Source organism: Bos indicus, chromosome 7, assembly GCF_029378745.1.
Source record: "Bos indicus isolate NIAB-ARS_2022 breed Sahiwal x Tharparkar chromosome 7, NIAB-ARS_B.indTharparkar_mat_pri_1.0, whole genome shotgun sequence".
Taxonomy (NCBI): Eukaryota; Metazoa; Chordata; class Mammalia; order Artiodactyla; family Bovidae; genus Bos; species Bos indicus.
In genome coordinates, this window is record NC_091766.1 from 80,545,422 (window position 1) to 80,568,905 (window position 23,484).

At 38.4% G+C, this 23,484-nt stretch overlaps 1 protein-coding gene across 3 annotated transcripts in view; it reads left to right on the forward strand.

Annotated features, from left to right (window-relative positions):
• The first annotated feature begins 5 nt into the window (after positions 1-5).
• The window catches only part of MSH3 (mutS homolog 3), a 182,650-nt gene continuing 159,171 nt past the window's right edge, over positions 6-23,484 (forward strand). The window contains exons 1-8 of one of the 3 annotated variants that reach the window (XM_070793979.1): positions 6-305; positions 1,938-2,058; positions 9,009-9,226; positions 10,534-10,740; positions 13,648-13,764; positions 14,170-14,287; positions 16,084-16,229; positions 19,438-19,604. In XM_070793979.1, coding sequence (XP_070650080.1) covers positions 99-305; positions 1,938-2,058; positions 9,009-9,226; positions 10,534-10,740; positions 13,648-13,764; positions 14,170-14,287; positions 16,084-16,229; positions 19,438-19,604 — 1,301 coding nt within the window. In that variant the 5' untranslated portion in view covers positions 6-98. Of the gene's footprint in view, positions 306-388; positions 480-1,937; positions 2,059-9,008; positions 9,227-10,533; positions 10,741-13,647; positions 13,765-14,169; positions 14,288-16,083; positions 16,230-19,437; positions 19,605-23,484 lie in introns of those variants that run through there. The other 2 variants (XM_070793980.1, XM_070793981.1) reach the window with 2 other exon arrangements.

The window sequence follows — 23,484 nt, forward strand, 5'->3', positions numbered from 1 at the left end:
ACGACGTGCTCGCGCCCGCAGACACCCCGGGAACTGCGGCCGCGGGCCCGCGCTCCCGGCTCGGCCCGGCTCTCGGGTTGTTGACTCCCGGCCTTGCGATGCCGCGCCGGAAGCCGGCCTCCGGCGGCGCCGCTCCCGCCAACCCAGCGTCTGCAAGGCAGGCTGTTTTGAGCAGATTCTTCCAGTCTACGGGAAGCCTGAAATCCACCGCATCCCCAGCGGGTGCAGCCGAGAAGGCGGACCCTGACTCTGACTCCGAGGCGCCCCTAGCGTCCACGCTCCCGCCGCAGTTGCAGCCACACGTGGTGGGTTCGGTCCAGATCGGGACGGGGCCATTGGGGAGAGGGGGCGGGGCCAGATGGGCGGAGGCAGAGCTTGTGGGTGGGGCGGGATGAGGCGGGGACTGTGCGCGAGAATCGGCGAGGTGACTGGGCCAGACGGGAAAGGGACAGGACTCCGGAAGGAGGCGGTAGGAAGAGGTAGGCCCGCCTCCATCCTAGGTGCCATTCTAACAAGGGGTTCCCTTGTGGCTCAGCTGGTAAAGAATCTTCCTGCAATGCTGCCTGGGTTCGATTCCTGGGTTGGGAAGATCCCCTGGAGAAGGGAAAGGGTACCCACTCCAGTGTTGTGGCCTGGAGAATTCCATGGAGCAGTCCATGGGGTCGCAAAGAGTCGGACACGACTGAGCGACTTTCACTTCACCCTTACATTTGAGGTATTAATTTTGAGGTTAGGGTCACACCAACTCTTAATGGCAGCCCTGAGACAGAAACTCAGGTCTCCTGACTCCCATTCTGATGAATAGGGTCAGAGGATACCTCTTTTAATCTCCATTCTACCCGCCCGCCCCGCCCTGCCTTTTTTTCCCCCCTGAATTGAGGGTTGAAGAAGAGCCTTGTTCATTTTTATTTGTTTAGTTAGGTGACTGGATGAAAACTGGCGTTAAATCTCCAGTTTTTAGGGTTGCAACAGCCTTGCTCAATGTTTCGGGCGATTACCAGTAAAAGTCATGACTTATGTGCGGTTCCCTGGTGACTGTACCTACCCCTTGTGGTTCAGATTATAAAGTCTGATACACGATATGAGTGGATAAAGTTTCTTGAGACAATACAGATGTGCTAGTCGTAGGGTCCTTCCTGTTGCTTGCTATCCTTTGAGTAAAATAGTTTTGTTTTTGACCAGGAACACTGCCACAAAGGAAAACCTAAGGGTGAGCCCTCATTGGGGCTCCCTGGTACAGCATTTCTCAAACTGAAAATGTGGAAGGGAGTTGTAGATTGGCTTTTAAGTAACCGTCCAGGTTTTAAAGCAGGTGACAGCTTGGCTGCTTCAAAATTTTGTTCCCTTCATTTATATTTCTTCTGTAGAGGATTGTATCTCTCCTGTCTTTGTTTTTTGACCATAGTGTGCATTTCCATGAATTCACCAAGATTTTATTTTACATCTACTGTTTAGAGGTCATTTGGTGAAGGACCTAAGTTTTTGACAGTTTTTCTGCCAGCATACAGTCCATAATCTTGTGGCATCTTCAGTGGTAAAACATAAGCCAAGCTTGAACATGAAACAGTTAAATTGCAATTAACATTTCAAAAATGATACCATTCTTTAATTATCTAAATATTAGTTTTTTTCTTGAAGGTACTCTATTTAACATAGGTAAGTAGTGTGATTCATAATCTGAGCTAGGGCAAGGCTGATTAAGTGAAGAAAAGTAGCAGCCTTGGTTCTAATTCTAGGACTGCTTGAGATGCCGAGGCTCATGACCTGACCTCCAGCTTATCTTTGATGATGGTAGAACAGTTCACCCATAGCTCTAAGTAGACAATTCTATGAAGGGTGGATGGCAAGAACCTACTGTCATTCAGGAGTAAAGTTTAAATTATTTTGTGTACATCAAATTTTGAGATTAGAGGATGACACATCCTTTTCTAACAAAGGTTACAGAAATTGACAGAAGTAAAAAGAAAGCACTGGAGAGTGATGGGCCTGTTAAAAAGAAAGCCAGGAAAGTCCAAGAAAAGGAAGAAGAAAGTGATTCTTTAATGTCTGGAAACTCTGGTGAGTTCTGGGGCAGTTTTTCTTCGTTCTCACAAGTCATGGCTCTGATATTCTTGTGTTCTCCTGAGGGTGGAGGAGGCTATAGGAGAATTGGGCCATTTGTTTCCTTTGTGGAGAAAGGCTTCCATTGTGCTTGAGTAGACTGGCACCTTCTTAAGTGGTGGTGTGTGGGTAGAAGGTTGGAGAAGTAGGGGTAAAAGCTGGAGTTCTGCAATTTGGCTGTAGTTCTTTGAATTTTCTCTTTTATTCCCTTTAGCAAATTTTGGTCTTGATTATAAAAGTAAAACATTCTTGTTATAAAATTTTCAAACAATTCAGAAACGTAGAAGGTAGACAAAGACCTCATAGTCTTTCTTTCAGTAAGGCCTACTGCTGATTTTTGGAGATCCTGTATATTCTTCCAGATTTTTCTACTTATGCACATCTATATGTATAAACGTATACACAAATTAGTTAACGAATAATATTTCGTAAATTGTAATATACTATATATACTAATTTGCAACTTTTTTCCCCCTCTTAGAGCATTTTGAACAATATTCAGTGTTAGGACATGTAGATCTATCCTGTCCTTTTTAATCATGGAGCTGTTTCTTCTGTATATGAAAAGATTTTGGGTAAAACCACCATTCCTGAGCTCCTGGACTTCTAGTGGAGGTATTGGATACAGATAGTTGAGCAAATTTTTCTTTAGTTAATTGGCCTCAGACAGTTTATGATAGGAGAGATCAGAGAATCCTTTCTTCATTATTCTCACGAAATTAGGTAAAGAAAATGAAGTGAAGTGAAGTGAAAGTCACTCAGTTGTGTCCGACTCTTTATGACCCCATGGGCTGTAGCCTGCCAGGCCCCTCTGACCATGGAATTCTCCAGGCAAGAATACTAGAGTAGGTAGCCATTCCCTTCTCCAGGGAATCTTTCCAGAGATTGAACCCAGGTCTCCCGCATTGCCGGCAGATTCTAAACCATCTGAGCCACCGGGGAAGCCCAAAGAAAATGAGTCAAAAGCAAAAAAGAAAAGTTTCAGTTTGGTGGATTAAGAAGTAAAATTTGAATTTATGTATGAAATAACTGTAGAAATGGAGATGCATGATTAAAGTGAAGGATAGGTCTGATGATACCCTTTTCCTCCTCCTGCCTGAATGGGCGTGACAGGAGGCATGACTTGACAGAATTTGCCTTTTCCAGAGCTCTCTACTTTTCTTTGCTTCATTACTCTGCATAGAACTGATCTATTTAGTTTTTCAGTAAAATCTTCAAGCTGTTAATGAGCAACGTCTGTTTGCCTGCCTTTGTTCTGGAGGTTTTTTGTAGTTATTTTTCTCTTCCTAACAACCCTTGTTTTTCTCCTTTTATAGAAGAAGAGATGGGTGATATGTGAGTTATGAGGGTTACCACACTTCACTGACTTACCCTGGCACCCAGGAGAGATGAGATAGAAATGGGGCATCAGACTTGGAATATTATGATATAAAACCTTTGTTACTTGGTAAACATTGCTCTCAGGAAGAAGAAAGAGTTTTCACCAGGGTGATTACTCCACCTCATTTTTTTTTTTAATATCAGAATTATTAAGATATAATTGCAGGTTATACAATTTACCCATTTAGCGTGTACACTTCAATAACTTTTAGTATATTCACGGAATTGTGCAGCCCTCATTAAAGTCAATTTTAGAACATTTTCATCACCCTCAAAGGAAACTCGGTACCTGTTAGCAATCACTTCCCATTTTCCCCCAACAGCACCCCTTCAGACCTAAGTAAGCACAGATCTATTTTTGTCTATAGATTTGCCTATTCTGAACATTTCATATAAATAGAATCATACAGTATGTGACCTTTTTGTCTGTTGTACCGCTTTCAAAAGTTTTTTGATTTAATTTCTTGTTGTTCATCTTCTTGTGATTTAATTTTATGTTATTTCGTAACAGAATTTAGTTAAATTTTAACCAAAACTTTTATTTTATATGGTTAAATTTATATCTTAGCCATTTTAAAGTGTACAGTTCAGTGGTATATGTATGTCTGGCTACTTTGATAAATAAAATCTCCCCAAATTCAGACTTGCTTTTTGTTATTAATATTAATTACAGATAAACATAGTGTAGAACTCTGTCTCAAAAGCATTTTGAGAAATACAGATATCCATTATCTTAATACTATATAAATTTGGACTTTACAAAATCAGTTAAGGATACAAGAAAATATAGCTAGAGTATATAAAAATAATATACAATTAAAAAAAGGACCTGGAAAATGTATCAGATATTATGCCTTTAAACTGTACCCAGAAAGTTCAAATTGAAATTTGCCTTAAATTCATATAATTGCCAGGTTATCCTTGAACCATTTTATAAAAGATATCAACCAGTATTTATAATTATTACACACTAATATCCTAAAGTTAAAGCTACTTAATCAAAATTTTTAAGTAAAATGTTTTAAATCAAAGGGTAGTTGATTTAGATTGCTAGATTTTGGTGTACAGCAAAATGATTCAGCTATATATATATATATATATGTATATACCTATATATATTTCAGATTTCTTTCCCTTATAGGTTATTATATAATGTTGAGTATAGTTGCGTTGCTATACAGTAGGTCCTTGTTATTTATCTATTTTATATATATAATATTATATTTTTAGTATATACTATTTATATATATAGTAGTTTATATCTGCTACTCCGAAACTCCTAATTTATCCAACCCACCTCTCCTTTGGTAACCATAAGTTTGTATCTATGTCTGTGAGTCTTGTTTCTTTTTTTGTAAATAAATTCATTTGTACCATATTTTAGATTCCACATATAAGTGATATCATATGATATTTGTCTTTTTCTGACTTTCTTCATCAGTATGATAATGTAACCACCCATGTTGCTGCTAATGGCATTCTTTCTTTTTTTTTTTTAATGGCTGAGGATAAAGCTACTTAGCTTTAATGAAAAAAATCAAATTTTTCCATGGAATTAAATATACCATTCCCCAAATTCCCATTTTTGTATTGTCTAATGACTATACTTATTATAGAAGGTAAAAAATTTTGTCAAATGAACTTTCCATTTTTATTTTATACTATTAAAAAAAAATCACCTTTAGAAGTTTAAAACAACATGCCTCAGTTGGGAATGAATATTTAAAACAAAGGCACTGAGATTAAAAAATAAGTTTTTTAAATTAAGAGAAAGTTCTATTGCTTACCTGGGTTTCTACTGTTAGACAAGATTTGAAACTGGCTCTTAAATTTGTTTATTTTTCTTTTTAAGACCTCATCCTGCTTGACTTGTATATTATTTTTTATCTGTGTAAGTTTAAATATTGTATTTCCAGCTTAAACACTCTAAAACATTGGCTGTAGGTTGTTTTTCCAGACAGTTCTTGACACCCTGAGATCTATGAACATGGATTTGTTGTTGTTTTTAATTCTTTATAGATGTTTAAGATATGTAGAGAATTATAAGCTTGATAAATTTCACAAACTGAAGTCACCTCTGTAACTGTCTCTTAGATCAACAAGCTATATTACTAGGACTCCCAGAAATCTCTCTGTGCTCCCTCCCACTGCAACCCCTTCCCCCGACCCAGGATAACTGTTATCCTGACTTAGTGTAGATTGGTTTTACCTGAACATTGTGTTTAATTTAACCAACTTAAAATATGTTTGTAATATTACAAAGATTTTTCTTTTTTTCCTTTTTTTTAAGATGATGAATTATTTTATCTGTAAAACAGGTTCTTGTACAGATTTTTTAAAATATGTTTATAATGGCATATTTATATTTTAGCATCTAGTCTGTGATTCCTTCTAGATTAAAATTCTTCATTTAAAATATGATAATTCTTCTTCCTCCTGATCATTCATAACCTAAAGCTAGAAGAATAGTCTTAAGGAAAGTAACTATTATGTATTTCCATTTTACGGCACACAGAATTTAAAGCTCAAACAGTGAAAGTGTTAGTTTCAGTGAAAGATTTTTAGCAAGAAAGTTTTGGTCTATTTAACGTCTTGGGACAGCAACCAGTGGCCTTATTTCTAGGGTATATCCTCTTAAGGGCTCAGAGACTAGTGATAATGCTGCGAAGTTTTAATCTCATATTGTGCCAGTTTGATGGCTCATTTCATGGCATCTTCAGAAAACAAGATAGTATAAGTGAAGTTTTAAATATAGGAGCAGAATATAGAGGTTGCTAAGGTTTGTTTGGGTACTGTTAAAACAGTAAAAACAACTCAATTATTTTACCAGCAAAATGGCTTTATCTGGGGGCAGCAGAGATTACAGGACATGCAGCTATAGCAAATAGCATGCAAGTTTGGCAAAGCTAAGGAGAGAAAACTTTTTATAAAGGAGAAGGGGAAGTTAGGAGGGTTTGTTACAAACAGAAAGTTGATTAGAGGAAATTGGGAGTTCAGAATATAGAGGGTTTTCTTTGTCTGAGTTGTGATAGTCTCTCATTGGTTGAACTGTTGTTAGGCTAGGAGAAAATCTTCCTCCTTCTGGTAGTAGTAAGGTAGTATCACTTCTGTAGGAGATACAAGGTAAGTCTCTTCCTTTTGGGATCTGTATTGACACTGGGTGTGCAGGAGAGCTCCCCCTGCTGGCCTCCCAATTCCATTTTCCTTTTAATTTTCATCATACACTGTACTTACCTGCAGTGCACGAGACCTGAGTTTGATCCCTGGGTTGGGAAGATCCCCTGGAGAAGGGAACGGCTACCCACTCCAGTGTTCTGGCCTGGAGAATCCCATGGACTATACAGTCGCAAAGAGTCGGACACGACTGAGTGACTTTCACACACACACTGTACTCAGGGGCTTCCTTGGTGGCTCAGATGGTATAGAATCCACTTGTCAGTGCAGGAGACACACAAGATGTGGGTTTGATCGCTGGGTCCAGAAGAGCCTCTGGGGAAGGGAATGGCAACCCACTCCCATATTCTTGCCTGGAGAATTCCATGGACAGAGGAGTACAGCAGGCTGCAGTCCATGGGGTTACAAGGAGTCAGACACGACTGAGCACGCGCACACACACACACACACTGTACTCAGTTTTTGACCAGTCAGGTTTTTCAGTGGTTACAGTCTTCCTCAAGGCCTAATGAAGGAACTGGGGCCTGTATCTGTGTCTCCTCTGAGGCATAAGGGTTTTATAGCTCTTGGGGGCTTTTTATTTGAGAGGGCTTCCATTTAGTTTTTTCCCTTGAGGGCCTCATAAGGTGTAAAGATCTCTCTTAGATATCTGGGAGAAAGGCAATGAAAGATTGTGGCTTTCCTCTGTAAGCTTCATTCTTCCCACAGATAAACATGTTCATATTTCCTCCTGGTTTTCTTTTAGATGGCTCAAGATATGATGGCCCTGGGAGCAGTAGGAAAAAATTATAACTTTGTGTCATTTCTTATGTACCAGTTCTTCCCCTTATTTTATGGTTCAGGAATCATAATGTCTTGATATAAATGAATAAGGGTGGGATATCTTCTTTGCTGTCTCTTGAGCTGAGGTGCACCCATAAAAGACATTATAGCCTAAGGATGAAAGATAACTACATAGAAAAAGGAAAGAACAAATTTTAAGAGATGTGGAAGGGTGGCAGAGAGGTTATACAGAAAAACCAGTTCAATCCAGGATCATATCTGAACCAATATAAGCCTTTTTGAGTTGTGCATAACTCAGGGATGGAGCTTCATGAGGGAATCTTCTTGGCATAGTGAGAGTGGGGTAGGAGGCTGGGGAAGGATGGAAGGAAGAGAAATGGGAAAGTCAGCCATCAAGGAGTCTAACCACATGCATGCTAAGGCCTTGCTGTAGATCCAGCCAAACAGACCCTGAAGTTTGTGGAAATAACATGGAATTTTTGAAATATGAACTTTACTTAAAACATAAGTAATGTAAAGAAAAGAACAGAATATTCAGTAGTCAGAAGAGTCCCTGGCTCCTTCACCTCAGTTTTTAACACTTCAGTTTCAGATACTTTTTTTTTTTTTTACAAAAGTACAACTCTAAGACTTATACCCCACCCCCGCCCTGGGAAAGTGTTTTTGTATAGATAGGAGAAAAGTTCTTATGTAATATAAAAACTTACAGTATACCTTTGAAGAGTGATTCAAGTATACATCCTGGAAAGGGGAGAGTAATCGTAAATAAGATGAATATATACACTTGAAAAGAGATTTCAAATATATATTTTTCTAGCTATAAGGTTAACAGACAGGATAAAGTATATACCTAAAAAGAGGTTTGGATATGAATATGAGACAATTTAAACTTTTAGAAATAAGTGAAGCATAACTCTTGTCCTCAGAGTATTTTGCTTAATGGGAAAGGTAAGAGATGATAAATGCAGTCCCATTTCTTTATATTTAAAAGTAACTGCTGAATTTTATTGCTCTTAGGGGCAAAAAAATGTACTCTGGCATGTATTATTATAAATACCCAATATGTGAATAGTATTCCTTATTTTATGGATTGCTTGCTTCTTAATAACAACTAATTGGCAGCGTGTGATATGGGCTGTAGAAAGATGTGGTTTTGTTACTGGAACACAGAGGAAAGAGAATATGACTATTAACTGGGAGAATTAGCAGAGTTTCTTGGAAAAAGTAGTTTTGAGATCGGTCTTGATAAAGTCAGTACAATTTGACATGTGGAAATTGGGGTCCAGGGCATTTCAGGGAGAATTGCATGAGCAAGCTATGGAGGCAGGAAGGTAAGTGTCCTGGGGCTTGGTTTTCGGGTTCCCCTGGTGAATTCCTGGTTTCAGTATCTTTAGGAGTTCCCTATGGAGCTCTTCAGTTTCCCTAGTCAAGAGTCTTCTGTGCTCCTTTATCACATTATAGTTAGATTCTTGCCTTAAATGAGAAGCTCCTTCTGTAAAAATCCTATGCTGATTATGAATTGACATAATGACACAAAATACTATTGTTATATTTTCATCTGATCTGCTAAGAGCCCAAGAAACATCTGAGGACCAGGACTGTTTTAAAGTCTCTGGAAAAACTGAAAGAATTCTGCTGCGATTCTGCCCTTCCTCAAAATAGAGTCCAGACAGAACCTCTTCAGAAGTTTGCAGTTCTGCCAAAATGTACTGATTTTGAGGATATTGATCTTCTACGTGCAAAGAATGCTGTTTCTTCTGAAGATTCCAAATCCCAAACTAGCCAAAAGGTATGTGACTCTTATATGGATGGATATCCAGTTACTTAAAATGGTGGGTTCTCAAGTGCCATTAAGTTCTGTGGGTTTACCCGGGGCAGGGGTTCCCAAACCTGGCTGATCATCTAAATCAGCTGAGGGAGCTTCTGCTTCTTAGATTTTTTTTTAATTCCTGGAGATTCTGATTTACTATTAAGGCAGGATAGATTGGTTTTATTAAAACAACACAAAATAAAACCTCCCAGCTGATTCTGATATACAGCCTAGGTTAGGAGTCACTAATTTGGGGGGAATTCTTTATTAATAATTAATAGAAGTACTTTTCTTATAGTCCTCCTTATAGTTTCCATGATTAGTCTAGAAAATCATGGTAAATAATTTATAGAAATAGATGTTTTGAGGTTTTTAGTTGAAAGCTTGGCTGATACAGTAAATAGAAAAGTTAACTAAATACATGGGTTCCTTACTTCTTCTACTGTTTTGTGACTATCAGTGTTTTTCACCATTGCAAAATCAGGGAATTTAACTCTTGATCCATCATTGAAATCTATAATTCAGAATTAGTGGTGAAGCCCAGCTTTAAATGAGATCACCTTACTGTAATAATTTTGTATGGTGACAATTGGTTACTGGAGTTCTGATCATTTCATAATGTATTTGATTGTCAGATCACCATGTTGCACACCTGGAACTAACATGATGTTGTGTGTCAACTATATGTCAGTTAAAACAAAAGAATCACCTGGAGAACAGAACTTCCCCCCCCCAAAAAATCAATAATCAGAACCCTTTATCAGAATCATGTTTATTTGGTGTTCATGAAAAACTGGACTTGGTCATTTAAAAGCTCTCATTTTAATGTGTAGCCATGGTTGAGAGCTACTGAATTAAAGAAATAGTTCTTTACTTTTTTTTTTTGAGTCATTTAAATCTAATGAAACTGTGAATTCTTTACTCAGAAGAATACTCAGACCAACACAATTTTGTATTTGATTTTAGAAGTTTACACCCCTTTCTGCAAATTCCAGATTCATGAACTGGCCAAAAAAAAAAAAAAGAAATTGTTTTATTTTAGGCTTTCACAATTTGTTTAAGACATTAAGTAATAGTTTAGTTTGGCTCAATTTTTTAAAGTCATTTACTTTCAAAGAATTCCAAACGTGCAAGAAAATTTGCCTAAATGTACAATATACTCCTGTAAACCTTTCACCTGGATTCACCAATTATTAGCTTTGTGCCAAATTTACATTCTCTCTTTCTCTCTCGAACTATTATTATGGTTAATACTTTTTAAACTATAAAAATCTTTCGGTTGCCAGGACAAGACATTCAGCCATTTGGGACCATCACAAAAGAGTTATGAAAACCTACAGAAAACTTCTGATTCTAAACCATCTAACAAACGGACTAAAAGCATCTACACACCCTTAGAATTACAATACTTAGAAATGAAGCAGCAGCAGAAAGATGCGATTTTGTGTGTGGAATGTGGATATAAGTATAGATTCTTTGGGGAAGATGCAGAGGTAAGTTATTTTCATAGGCATTATTTCATGATTTTCTTGTCCAGCCTTTAATATTTTCCAGTGTTTTTTTTTTTTTTTTTTTCGCTTTCTGACCTTATGAAAAAGCTAATATAATCAGTTGCCTTTTAAAAATGCTTTCATTTAAGTAAAATGAAAGTTGCTCAATCGTGTCCGACTTTTTGCGACCCTATGGACTATAGAGTCAATGGAATTCTCCAGGCCAGAATACTGGAGTGGGTAGCTGTGCCCTTCTCCAGGGGATCTTCCCAACCCAGGGATCGGATCCAGGTCTCCTGCATTGCAGGCAGATTCTTTACCAATTGAGCCTCCAGGGAAGCCCAAGAATACTGGAGTGGGTAGCCTATCCCTTCTCCAGCGGATCTTCCCAACCCAGAAATTGAAAAGGGGTCTCCTGAATTGCAGATGGATTCTTTACCCCTGAGCCACCAGGGAAGCCCTATTTAAAGCTTTCATTTGAAGTAAATACTATATATAAACAGAAGCAAGCTTGGTGGATGCTAAATTTGTGGAGAAGGAAGTGAGTGGTTCTGATGGGAATGTTCATACTTATTCTCCGTGGTGCTTACCTAGTGTCTTTCATCCATCAAAAGTTGATTGTGGATGAACCAAATAGTGAATGAATCATAGTCATGTGAGTATTCCTAATGAAGACTCACACCAAAAAAAAAACTGAGACGTATGAAATTCTCCTTACCTTTACTTTATGAATTTTCTTAGTCAGGAACATAGTTAAATCTCAAAGGATGAGCACATTAACTCTGCTAGCCTACCAACAGGTGTGTGAAGTCTTACAGGTCTCTGAATATGAGTCATTTTGCTGTCTTAGTCTAAGTTGTGTTGCTCTTCGTTGAGATGCAAAAGCTTCTTCTTGCAGTGGAGCATGGGCTCTTGGCAAGCAGGCTTCAGTGGCTGCAGCACGCGGACTCAGTAGTTGTGACCTCTGGGCCCTAGAGCGCAGGCTCAGTAGTTGTGGTGCACGGGCATAGCTGCCCCATGGCATGTGGAATCTTCCCAGACCAGGGATCAACCCAGGTCCCCTGCGTTGGCAGGAGGACCTCACCCACTGGACCACCAGCAAAGTCTGCCATGATGCTTCTTAGAAAAAAGTAGGGAATCAGGTGGTGCTACATGTTTCCACATTCCTAACACTCGTGTGTCATTGATTAGCTAACCAGACCATGGGGTTTTCTTTTCACTTTCTCAAAGATGCCCTCTGTCCAGGGAGGTTTATCATTTGTGTGTACTGTGTCAGTTCAGTTCAGTTCAGTCGCTCAGTCGTGTCCGACTCTGCGACCCCATGAATCACAGCACGCCAGGCCTCCCTGTCCATCGCCAACTCCCGGAGTTCACCCAGACTCACATCCATCGAGTCAGTGATGCCATCCAGCCATCTCATCCTCTGTTGTCCCCTTCTCCTCCTGCTCCCAATCCCTCCCAGCATCAGAGTCTTTTCCAATAAGTCAACTCTTGGCATGAGGTGGCCAAAGTACTGGAGTTTCAGCTTTAGCATCATTCCTTCCAAAGAAATCCCAGGGCTGATCTCCTTCAGAATGGACTGGTTGGATCTCCTTGCAGTCCAAGGGACTCTCAAGAGTCTTCTCCAACACCACAGTTCAAAACCATCAATTCTTCAGCGTTCAGCCTTCTTCACAGTCCAACTCTCACATCCATACATGACCACAGGAAAAACCATAGCCTTGACTAGACGGACCTTTGTTGGCAAAGTAATGTCTCTGCTTTTCAATATGCTATCTAGGTTGGTCATAACTTTCCTTCCAAGGAGTAAGCGTCTTTTAATTTCATGGTTGAAGTCACCATCTGCAGTGATTTTGGAGCCCCAAAAAATAAAGTCTGACACTGTTTCCACTGTTTCCCCATCTATTTGCCATGAAGTGATGGGACCGGATGCCATGATCTTCATTTTCTGAATGTTGAGCTTTAAGCCAACTTTTTCACTCTCCTCTTTCACTTTCATCAAGAGGCTTTTTAGTTCCTCTTCACTTTCTGCCATAAGGGTGGTGTCATCTGCATATCTGAGGTTATTGATATTTCTCCCGGCAATCTTGATTCCAGCTTGTGCTTCTTTCATATCTCCTAATTTTCAATTATTTGCATGTGCTAAGTAATAGATTCTTATTCCATTACACTCTCATGCTCTCTGTTTTGCACAGGGAAAAGTTTAGCACTTTAAGGTTTTGACTGAGGAGCCTGGTAGGCTATAGTCCATGGGGTCGCAAAGAATCAGACACGACTAAGCCACTTCGCTAATCCCTGATAATCACTGCTGCTGCTGCTGCTAAGTCACTTCAGTCTGTCCAACTCTGTGCGACCCCATAGACAGCAGCCCACCAGGCTCCCCTGTCCCTGGGATTCTCCAGGCAAGAACACTGGAGTGGGTTGCTATTTCCTTCTCCAATGCATGAAAGTGAAAAGTGAAAGTGAAGTCTCTCAGTCGTGTCCGACCCTCAGCTACCCCATGGACTGCAGCCTTCCAGGCTCCTCCGTCCATGGGATTTTCCAGGCAGGAGTACTGGAGTGGGATGCCATTGCGTTCTCCGTGATAATCGCTAATAAGGACATAAAAGAAAACGTATCATATTTTTCTAAGTTTTTCATAGATATAGATGTTGGCCTTTAGTTTAGGCCATGGACACTGTTAAAAAAAAAAGGTGAAACCATAGGCTTCTGCGCAGGGAATGTCTTTTAAACATTGTATTGACGTACCACATAGATAGCTGCTGCTGCTGTGCTGCTAAGTCGCTTCAGTCCTGTGCACAAATCCTAAATATATACCTTGATGGATTTTTAACAAAGTGTACAAACACCACACAGGGAATCTTTAAATAGAAACTTACTGATATATTTTTTTATTTTTTATTTTTTTAGATTGCAGCGCGCGAGCTCAATATCTATTGCCATTTAGATCACAACTTTATGACAGCAAGCATACCTACTCACCGACTGTTTGTTCATGTACGCCGCCTTGTGGCCAAAGGATATAAGGTCAGCTCTGGCTTCAATTTGTGCGAAAAGGGGGTTGAAGTCTCTTCTGGAGAGGGAGGCGTTTCTAATGTGGGAGGCTGAAATTGGTTTTGGAATTGGGCATTTTTGAGAAATTAAAGTTTGTCATAATTACTAGCACTTAATTTTCATGAGTTTTTAACATATTAGATATTTAGGGTAAAAAATTTTTTCAACTGTGTGTTGGAGTGTTTCTTAGTGATTTATCCACACTTGTAAGGTCCTTATGTTAACTTATTACTTAAACTTAAGTCCTACATCTGGACATTGTGGACTAGTTTGTTATTTTAAATGTTTCAGAATTAGACTTCTAAACTCTAGAAATAATGTCGTCTTAACAAATTTTCCATCGTATTTAACATGCAGTGTTTATTACTTTTGTTGAAGGTGGGAGTTGTGAAGCAAACTGAAACAGCTGCTTTAAAGGCCATTGGGGACAACAAAAGCTCACTCTTTTCCCGGAAACTGACTGCTCTTTATACAAAATCTACACTTATTGGAGAAGATATCCTTTTTGAGTAGGAATTTTTTTCTTAAATGTTACAAGGCCTTTGTTTTAAATAACATTTTTTAAAACTGTTCTTCGATTGGGTACTTTTTAAAAAATAAACTTTGTATTTTGTATGGGGATAAAGCTGATTAACAGTGTTGTGGTAGTTTCAGGTGAACAGCCAAGGACTTAGCCACATACATACACGTGTTCATTCTCCCCCAAACCTGGCTGCTACAGAACACTGAGCTGAGTTCCAGGGGTACTATACAATAGGTCCTCGTTGGTTATCCATTTTAGATAGAGCAGTCTGTACATGTCCATTGCAAACTGGGTACGTTTTTGATGAGATGAGGCAGTATGGTTACTTGGACCTTTGATTAGTATGATAACTGAAGAGAGAAGGGTTGGTTTTTGGCTAGAAAGAGGCATTTTTCAAATGCCACAGTTAAAGAAGAGGTCATCATATTTTAAGAGAAAAAAAGAGAGCCTGGTAAATGATGACAGCAAGTCAGCAACTGATGTGAAATTACATCTTCCCCAGGCCTGTGTCCTTAGTGGCTAGTTGCTTGGGCTTACAAACTCCTGTACATCTTCCTCAGTGAGACCTACAAAATAACTTACTAACTTCACAATGTGAAAACTACAAAGTTAACGCACAGTTAACTGCTTATAAAAGATTATAGTAGGTCATTTTCATTAATTGTCAGTGTCACAAGAATTTTACTACTTTTGAAAATGGATTGTAAGTTTCTCACTTTGTAAGAATCTTCAGTATATACAGTGACTGTCCCCAGTTTTTGGTCATTTATCAGTTCAATGAGTTACTTGAAGCCACATGATTTTAACAGCAGAGTCATAAAATTTTGTCAACTTAAAAAACTGAATAATTACATATAAAATATGATAAGGAAGCGCTTTGTTTACTGTGGGATGGGATCAGGTCTCTCAGAATGTAGGGATAAAGTCTTAAATGACACTCTGTGACAGTAGTATTTCTGTTATTTTTATTACAGATATGCTTATTTAGATCTGCTTATTTAGAGTCCTACGTAGCTTCTACCCACATTCTGAAAGCTGTTTTGTTCTGTTAATACCATGAATAGGGAACAGTTATCACTCAGAATGGACCCCAAACTGTTAACAACTCTGTATCGTTCTAAGCTGATCAGGCTGTAAGAACTTGGTAATTCTGTTGTTTCTTTTGCCCAAACTTGAGTCTCTTTCTTAAAGCCTGCTTCTAAAACAGCACCCCTTCCCGCTTCTCTTTTACTCTCTTATCAGCTGATGCCCAAAGTGGATGTTCCCAGACTGACTATGTCCAAAAACAGCTTTCATTCCTGAGAATTCATTTAATGGACTCATTACACACACACACACACACACAAGTATGTTTCTGTTTTCTTTTTTGGTTTTCTCACGTTTTTAAAAAAATTCTCTTGTTATGTCTTAGAGCTGTTAGGCACTTTAGTAGGGGAAGTAATTTACACTATTTTAGTGTATTCATGCTTTGATTTGTGGAATTAAACTTTATGGGATTGTTAAGGATTCAAGGATTATGTTTGGGCTTCCATAGGATCTGAGGTATATTCCAGGCCTTTTGGAAGTGAGAGGATAATAGTTGTCTGTTCTCATGAATCTTATATCTTAGGGAAGATACAGCATTGTAACTATAATCAGAGTAAATCAGAAGAATGAATGCTGTATGGAAGATTTTGTATAGAGCAAAAATATCCAGGAAAATAAACTACTGTTTTAAGGAGGAAAAGCTCATGGGAATGTAGCATTTGTTTTTCCTTAATAATTATTACATGTGAATCCTCTAGTCAAGCTGGATGATGCTGTAAATGTCGATGAGGTAATGACTGATACTTCTACCAGCTATCTTCTGTGCATTTGTGAAAACAAAGAAAACGTTAAAGACAAAAAAAGGGGGAGCGTTTCCATTGGAATTGTGGTAAGTACTTTGTAGGTGAAGAGCGAATGATACGTTCATGGTATCTTTAAATATGAGTAATAATGTATGGTTTATAATGAGGCTATCTGATGAGTTGTGTCTTCAAGTACTTGTACTAGAAAAACATTTCCCTCCTAATTTTATATGTTGAAATGTAAATTTTCTTGCATGACTGTTTGGCACTCTGTGCTTTGGAGGGATCCAGGTCGTCTTCTGTCCATGTGCTCTAGTAGTTTAGGGCTGAAGATAGACACTGTGATAGGCATGTATGCAAACAGTGTTCAGATAGCAGAATAAAACATTTACGTCAACACATACGTGGATAACAAAGGGTTTTACAAATTTCCTCTAGATTTGGAGTTAAAGGCAAACAATTATGAGTTTGTCATGTCTAGTTTTAGAGAAAAGGGTAGTTAAGGGTTATAACTGGCCAATTCAAAACTCCATTTTTAATAAACATGAGGAATATTTATAACCAGTCTTCCAGGTGAGTATAGTTTGTGAATCATAGTTTTATTGATCTTGCCTTCTGGCAGTTTATGAGCAGATTTGCCCATTTAGAGACCTATTTGGACTCTGCTTAAAATCTTAGACTTAAGGGCCTCTTGGAACTATTGTTAGACTCCACTGTTCTGTTAAGCAGAAGCAGGACTCCTTGCCTAAGTAATAACCCATTCTCTTTATATTTTTGAACTTTTGCAACCAGCTACAACATCAGTAAAAATTCTTAGAGCCCAAATGTCTCCAAAATACCTTTTGATACCTCATTTTGGCTGCATAACTTGGTACTAACTTTCATGTTTGCTTAACAATAAGCCATTCTCTCTGGGAATTAGCGTTACTATTGGGGACTCTCAATAATTTTTTTTTTTTAATCCTTGAGAAGCACTTTTTATCTAGCTGCAGGCAATTGAACCCATCTACAAATAGTAAAGTTATTTGCTTTTAAGTTTTAACAGATGTAATGTGCTATTTTATACTTACCTGGAACTTAGTCTAAGGAGCAGAGCTGATTGTGTATACAACTCCTATTTTGTGCTTTAGAAATACTGTTTGGCATCTTGCCAAAGTGAACACAGTGTGTGAACTGGCATGTGAAAGAAAGGAGAATTGATAGTTTCCATCTCAGTCATTTTCTTGGGACTTTTTTTTTTTAACTTTGTATTCTGCATCGGGGTATAGCTATGTTGTGATCATTTCCAGTGGACAGTAGAGAGCCTCAGCCATGTCCATTGTCTCTCAAACTCCCCTCCCACCTAGGCTGCCAGAAACACTGAGCAGAATTCCATGTGCATGTCCAGCTCTTCACTGGATGAGGCCCTCAAATTCAGTGTGGCTGAAATGGAGCTCATCTTCCTGAACGCTGCTCCTGCTGGGTGTTTCCCTGTTGTGATGAGTGTCACATGTTCCCCAGTCTACCTAGGAGTCATCCTTTGGATACTGGTAGTTAGTCTGAAATCAAAGGCTTTACTGTTGTAGCGCCAATACAATCAGACGCTCTATCTATAGGCTGCCTGTGGGCTTATCAGTGTCTCATATCACATGGAGTAGCAGACGTTGCAGGTTTTATAATATAGACCATTTCTCTGCTTAAAAAAGCAAAGAGGAATTTGGCCAATACCTTTATTACTTGAACTTCTGGAAGTAGCTTTTGTACAAGTTTGGTTGTAGATTGGGAGATAAACCCAACTGTAGATTGGGTTGTAGATTGGGAGTAGTATGTATGCTCATGTACTTACAGTTCAGTTATCTGGCCACTAGAGAAGCCCTATGGGCTAGAATTAAGGAACTTCCTTGAGCCAAGAATGAGTGATTAAAAAAAAAAAGAAAAATGCATAAATCAAAAATTACCAATGTAATGTGAGACAGCCCCCCAGCTTAAAAAATATAACGCCATTCACAGAAGGGCCCCTTGCCTCCAGAGGTAACCATAATCCAGATTTTAAGATAATAATTCCCTCGCTTTTTGATCGAATTTTGCCACCTTAAGCAGTATATTAATATAAATATGTTGTGTTTACTCCTTTGGGGTCGTGCTTGTTTACCATTTTGTACAAGAGATTTATTTGCATGTGTTACCTTAGTAGTTCTTTTGTTGCCACGCTGTATTTCATTTTACAGTTTATTCATTCTTCCACTAAGGGACAAGTGGATTCCTCCCAGTTTCTGCTTATACAAAGTATACACTATAGACATTTTTGTATTAATGCGTGGCTTCTGATACGCATGTGCCTGAGTTTCTTAACTCAGGGGAGGAATTGCTGAGTTACAGGATACTTTTACAGGATGCTTTCAACTTTCCTAGAAAATGCCAGGCTGTTTTTCGAAGACGTTGTGTCAGTTGACTTTCCACCAGCCGTGTTTGAGTGTAGCGAGGTTATTTTTCCTCCTGTTCGCTCATGCAGTCTGTAACTGACCCCGTGCCTTTCTTAATTATCAGTAATGAATAGGTGTGTGACTTTTGGAGTCAGACCATGTGAATCTTGCCTCCACCACTATATCGCCTCTCGACCTATGAGTAAATGACTTAATTTTTTTCTTCTTTTCCAAACTGTAATCTTTTCCAGGTTTTCTTTGCTGTTATTGGCTTGGGGTGATGCAAGTGGCTTTCAGTTCTCATAGTTATTTCCCTGGATAGACAGTACACATGGGGTTTAGTCAGAGTTTGTTATATTCGATTTTGTCTTTTGCAAAAAATGCATTTTTTATTTATTCACTTTATATAACAAAATAGTAACTTACTTCTCCTCTGGTGGCCAGGGTACTAGGAGCATATCACTGATTACTTTTAGCAATAACAGCTACTATATGTACAGCGCTTTACAGCTTACAAAGTGTTCATTTGTTTTCTGATTTGACCCTCACAATAGCTTTGTGAGGGAAGTAACCTGGTTGATTCCCACTTACAGAGGAGGGCCCTGAGGCCCAGGAGGGTTTGGTGACTTGTCATTGTCGCTTCATCCTGTGTTTTATATCCAGGATTTGGCTGGACTCAGGATGTCTATAGTCCCATCTAGCGTAGTTTAAATATTGGTGAATCTGACTTCTTATGTAAGAGTCTTGGAAAGCAGACAGGTTTTCAAACACTTTAGAAATTCAAGTACACACTCATGAGTATCGTCTTTACTATTTCCATGTGTATTAATACTGTGCCGTAGTTACAATGGGGAAAAATATATTTTCTGTGCCTGCTTTTTTTTGTCTTTAGGGAGTACAGCCCGCCACAGGTGAGGTTGTGTTCGACAGTTTCCAGGACTCCGCTTCCCGTTCAGAGCTCGAAACTCGGATCCTGTGCCTGCAGCCAGTGGAGCTGCTGCTTCCGTCAGACTTGTCGGAGCAAACAGAGACGCTCATCCACAGGGTCACGGCTATGAGGTGAGTTGGCACATCGCTGGAAAATAATGTGGATTCTGAAACCTAGATCTGATTCCCAAGTGAATACCTATCAAAGTCGTTAAAAATTGGTATTATGTATAAAAATATTTCATCGTAGTAGTGGAAATTTCAAAAAACAGAATTACCCATAATGTCACCTTAATGTAGGCCTTTAGAAGTTTCTCTTTTTAAAGGGGTTTGTGATATTTAACGGAGAAGGCAATGGCACCCCACTCCAGTACTTTTGCCTGGAAAATCCCGTGGACAGAGGAGCCTGGTGGGCTGCCGTCTCTGGGGTCGCACAGAGTCGGACACGACTGAAGCGACTTAGCAGCAGCAGCAGCAGTGATATTTAATGGTATTATTTGATAAGGAAGGGGTTATGGTATTGTTTAATGAGATTATCTGGTAGTTGGTCTTCAGTTTCTGGAGATAATCATTTCTTAGAAAGTTTATGTAATTTTGGAAATGCCATATTTTTGCTGCAAGTTTTATTTGTGGCCGAGTCCAGTAGTCAAATTTACTAGATCTGTGGTCACTCCTCTTATTGATGAGGCCGTGTGCTAGGCACCATGGCCTACGGAGGAAGATGTGCTTGCCATGTGTCTGCAGCGTCTATAATCCACCGGGGGAGGAAGATGGTACAGACCTAACTGGATTCACAAAGCGTGAATGTGACAGACATGAAGGTGCCTGGGTGGGACGATTCTGGGCTGTTCCCCAAGGAGTTTGGTGGGAAGAGACTGGAAAGTTGGGCTGAGGCTCCAGTGAAGAGGACATTATGTACTGAGGAATTTGGACTTTAGCCAGGTGAACCCACGAAGATTTATGTTTAATAGGTTGACAAATCAGTTGGAAAATCAAACTGAATGATTCGGTGAAGTTCTGCATGTTTCTTTGTTCTTTGAGTTGAATGTTCCTTTTTCCTTTGACTTAAAATTCTTTCAGAGTAGCTTTCATAATGTGTTTTTCTGATTATAACACTAATCCATATTCATTCAGGAAAAGTTGAGAGTTATAAAAAAAGTCCCATACACATAATAGTAAGCTATAACTCAGAGATAACTACTGTTAAACATTTTGGTATATTATTTCTGTGTATATTTATCCTTTTTCTTGTTGTTTATAAATTTAGATTCATATTGCAAAGTCAGTTTTATATTTTTTTAATTTTTAACTTAAAATTTCCTATATATTTTTTTCCTTGGTAGCATGGGAAGTGATCACTGAAATAATTTCTGCCAATTGGATAGATGAAAATTTTGCATGAATTTCCTGTATTTTGTTCTGAATCCTTTTCTCAGTGTTTAAACTTGAATAATCAAAAGTCAGACAAGTAGACTGATAAGGGATGCTGCATTTGGAGAGCTAAAAAAATTAATAAAATCTCAGAAGTTTTTTAAGATAGTCTTCTAAAACTGTGTTTCCCATATTTTATGTTTTTAATTTTAATTTTCCTTCGTAACTGAGTATATATTTGATTAATTTAGATGTAAGCCTAAAGTTGATCAGTTGAATCAACAGTTTCATTTTTCTGATTTTCATTTAAAGGCAGAATTCAATAAAACATCAAACATTCCACAAAGACATTACCAAAACGGAATTTTTTGGCTGGTAGGCAGCATTGCCTGAGGATGTTCATAAATGTTTACTCATCAGATAAGATTCAAAAGTGATTTGGCATACCAAAGATAGTATGGGTGTCATATGTAGGTTTTACCAAATTTGATAACTGCCTTTGTCTTGTTTTAATTTGTATTTCTCCAGTAGCATAGGGGGCATGTAATTTTCCCTGTGTTACTAACCATATGTAATTTTTATTTTACTCAAATAATGGACTAAACATAGTCAATGATTAATCCACATTTTTGTTCAGTCTAAAGCTGACCTATATCTACGGACAGAATGGAGTAATAGACGTTCAAAAGTCAAACAGTGAAACAGTGTGATTCTTGTGACATAGGGTTTGGGTTGAAAAACTTGACTTTCCCCTTAGTGACTTTGGGTGAATCACTCAATTGTGTTGTTCTTTGGTTTCCTTTTCTTTAAAATAGAAAAAGTAAGAGCATTTACCTCTTAGGATTGTTGTGAAGAGTAAATATAAAAAGTTAATATAAAGCGCTTGAACAGTGCCAGCATAGAAGGCTCTGTGTAGATGGAAGCTGTTCTTTTTGTTATTCCTGTCGGCCATTGTCTTTTGTGATACTGCTTCTCGTCTGCGCTCCATTGGAACTGCTATTGGAAGTGTGTTGGAACTTCATGCTCTACTGTCTGTGCATGGTCCTTTATGGCGTCATCTCCATTTGCAGCTGTTTCCATATTGGTTTTGCTCCTTGGGTATTTCCTTTTTTTTTTTTTGACTCTTGAAAAAACATTTTTGTTTATATTTTAATCACTATTTCTTTCTATTTTTAGTATACTGCCTAGACCAATTAAGTTCTTCATACTTACTGGAACAGTCCATTACTTTTATATGTAGAAATATCTCCTTATTCTGACAGTGCTTACATAGTTGTTTATATTTTGTTTTAATCAATTTATTATTAAATTTTTTTTTTTTACATTTGACTTCTAACTCATTTTTCCTTTATTTTCCTTTACTGTGTAGGTGTGGTTCTACTTTAATTTCTTTCTGAATGCTAGTGGGTCCACTTTAACATTCATAAAATTTAGCCTTCCTGGCCTTGTTTTTTAAAAAAAGTTAGCAATGGGGATAGAGAATGCTTTTAATTAGGGTAAGAAGAACATAGCTTGCCAAAAGTCTGTTTCATATTTACTATAGTAAATAATATAACATTGAACTGATGTCAAGGAGAAAAGTTTGTGGGTTTTTTTTTTTTTTTGGTATCATCTTTGTTTTAAGTTCCCTGGTGGCTCAGACGGTAAAGCGTCTTGCTTACAATGTGGGAGACCTGGGTTCGATCCCTGGGTTGGGAAGATCCTCTGGAGAAGGAAATGGCAACCCACTCCAGTACTCTTGCCTGGAAAATCCCATGGATGGAGGAGCGTGGTGGGCTACAGTCCATGGGGTCGGTAAGAGTCGGACACGACTGAACGATTTCACTTTAAGCAGTGAGGAGTAGTTTCTTGTGTCTCAGATTCATTCTTTTTTTTTTCGCTTTAAACCAGAAAATAAAACTAGCAGTTTCTGCCCGTTAATGGTTGATATTTTATTAATACAGAATAAATAATAAAGCTTTGTGAGAAAAACCAGAATGGCTTGAAATTACAGAATATCCATTTTAAGTATGTATTGGGGGGTTTTTGTTTTATATTTTTATACTTTGACCACAAGAGGGCGCCAAAAGCATTTCATTTTTATTGTCTATTAACGATGTAAACGGAGAAGGCAATGGCACCCCACTCCAGTACTCTTCCCTGGAAAATCCCATGGACGGAGGAGCCTGGTAGGCTGCAGTCCATGGGGTCCGAAGAGTCGCACACGACTGAGCGACCTCACTTTCACTTTTCACTTTCATGCATTGGAGAAGGAAATGGCAACCCACTCCAGTGTTCTTGCCTGGAGAATCCCAGGGACAGAGGAGCCTGGTAGGAGGCCGTCTATGGGGTCGCACAGAGTCGGACATGACTGAAGTGACTTAGCAGCAGCAGCAGCAGCAGCAGCAACGATGTAAAGACACGGAAAGCTTCACTTTTTGTGTGTCTAGATAAAGACTTAATTACTTTGTATTGTATGATAATTTGGAATGAATTCTTGTCAAAGGTAGTACAAAAATAAAATTATTTCTAAATAATATTAAACTATTGACTTTTCTTCAGTGAGTTATCTTTTATATATAATTTATATAAAAATTTATAGATCATTTCTGTAAAATGTGTTTTTAAGATTTCAGTTTGGTTCTTAGGAAATCAGTCTTAC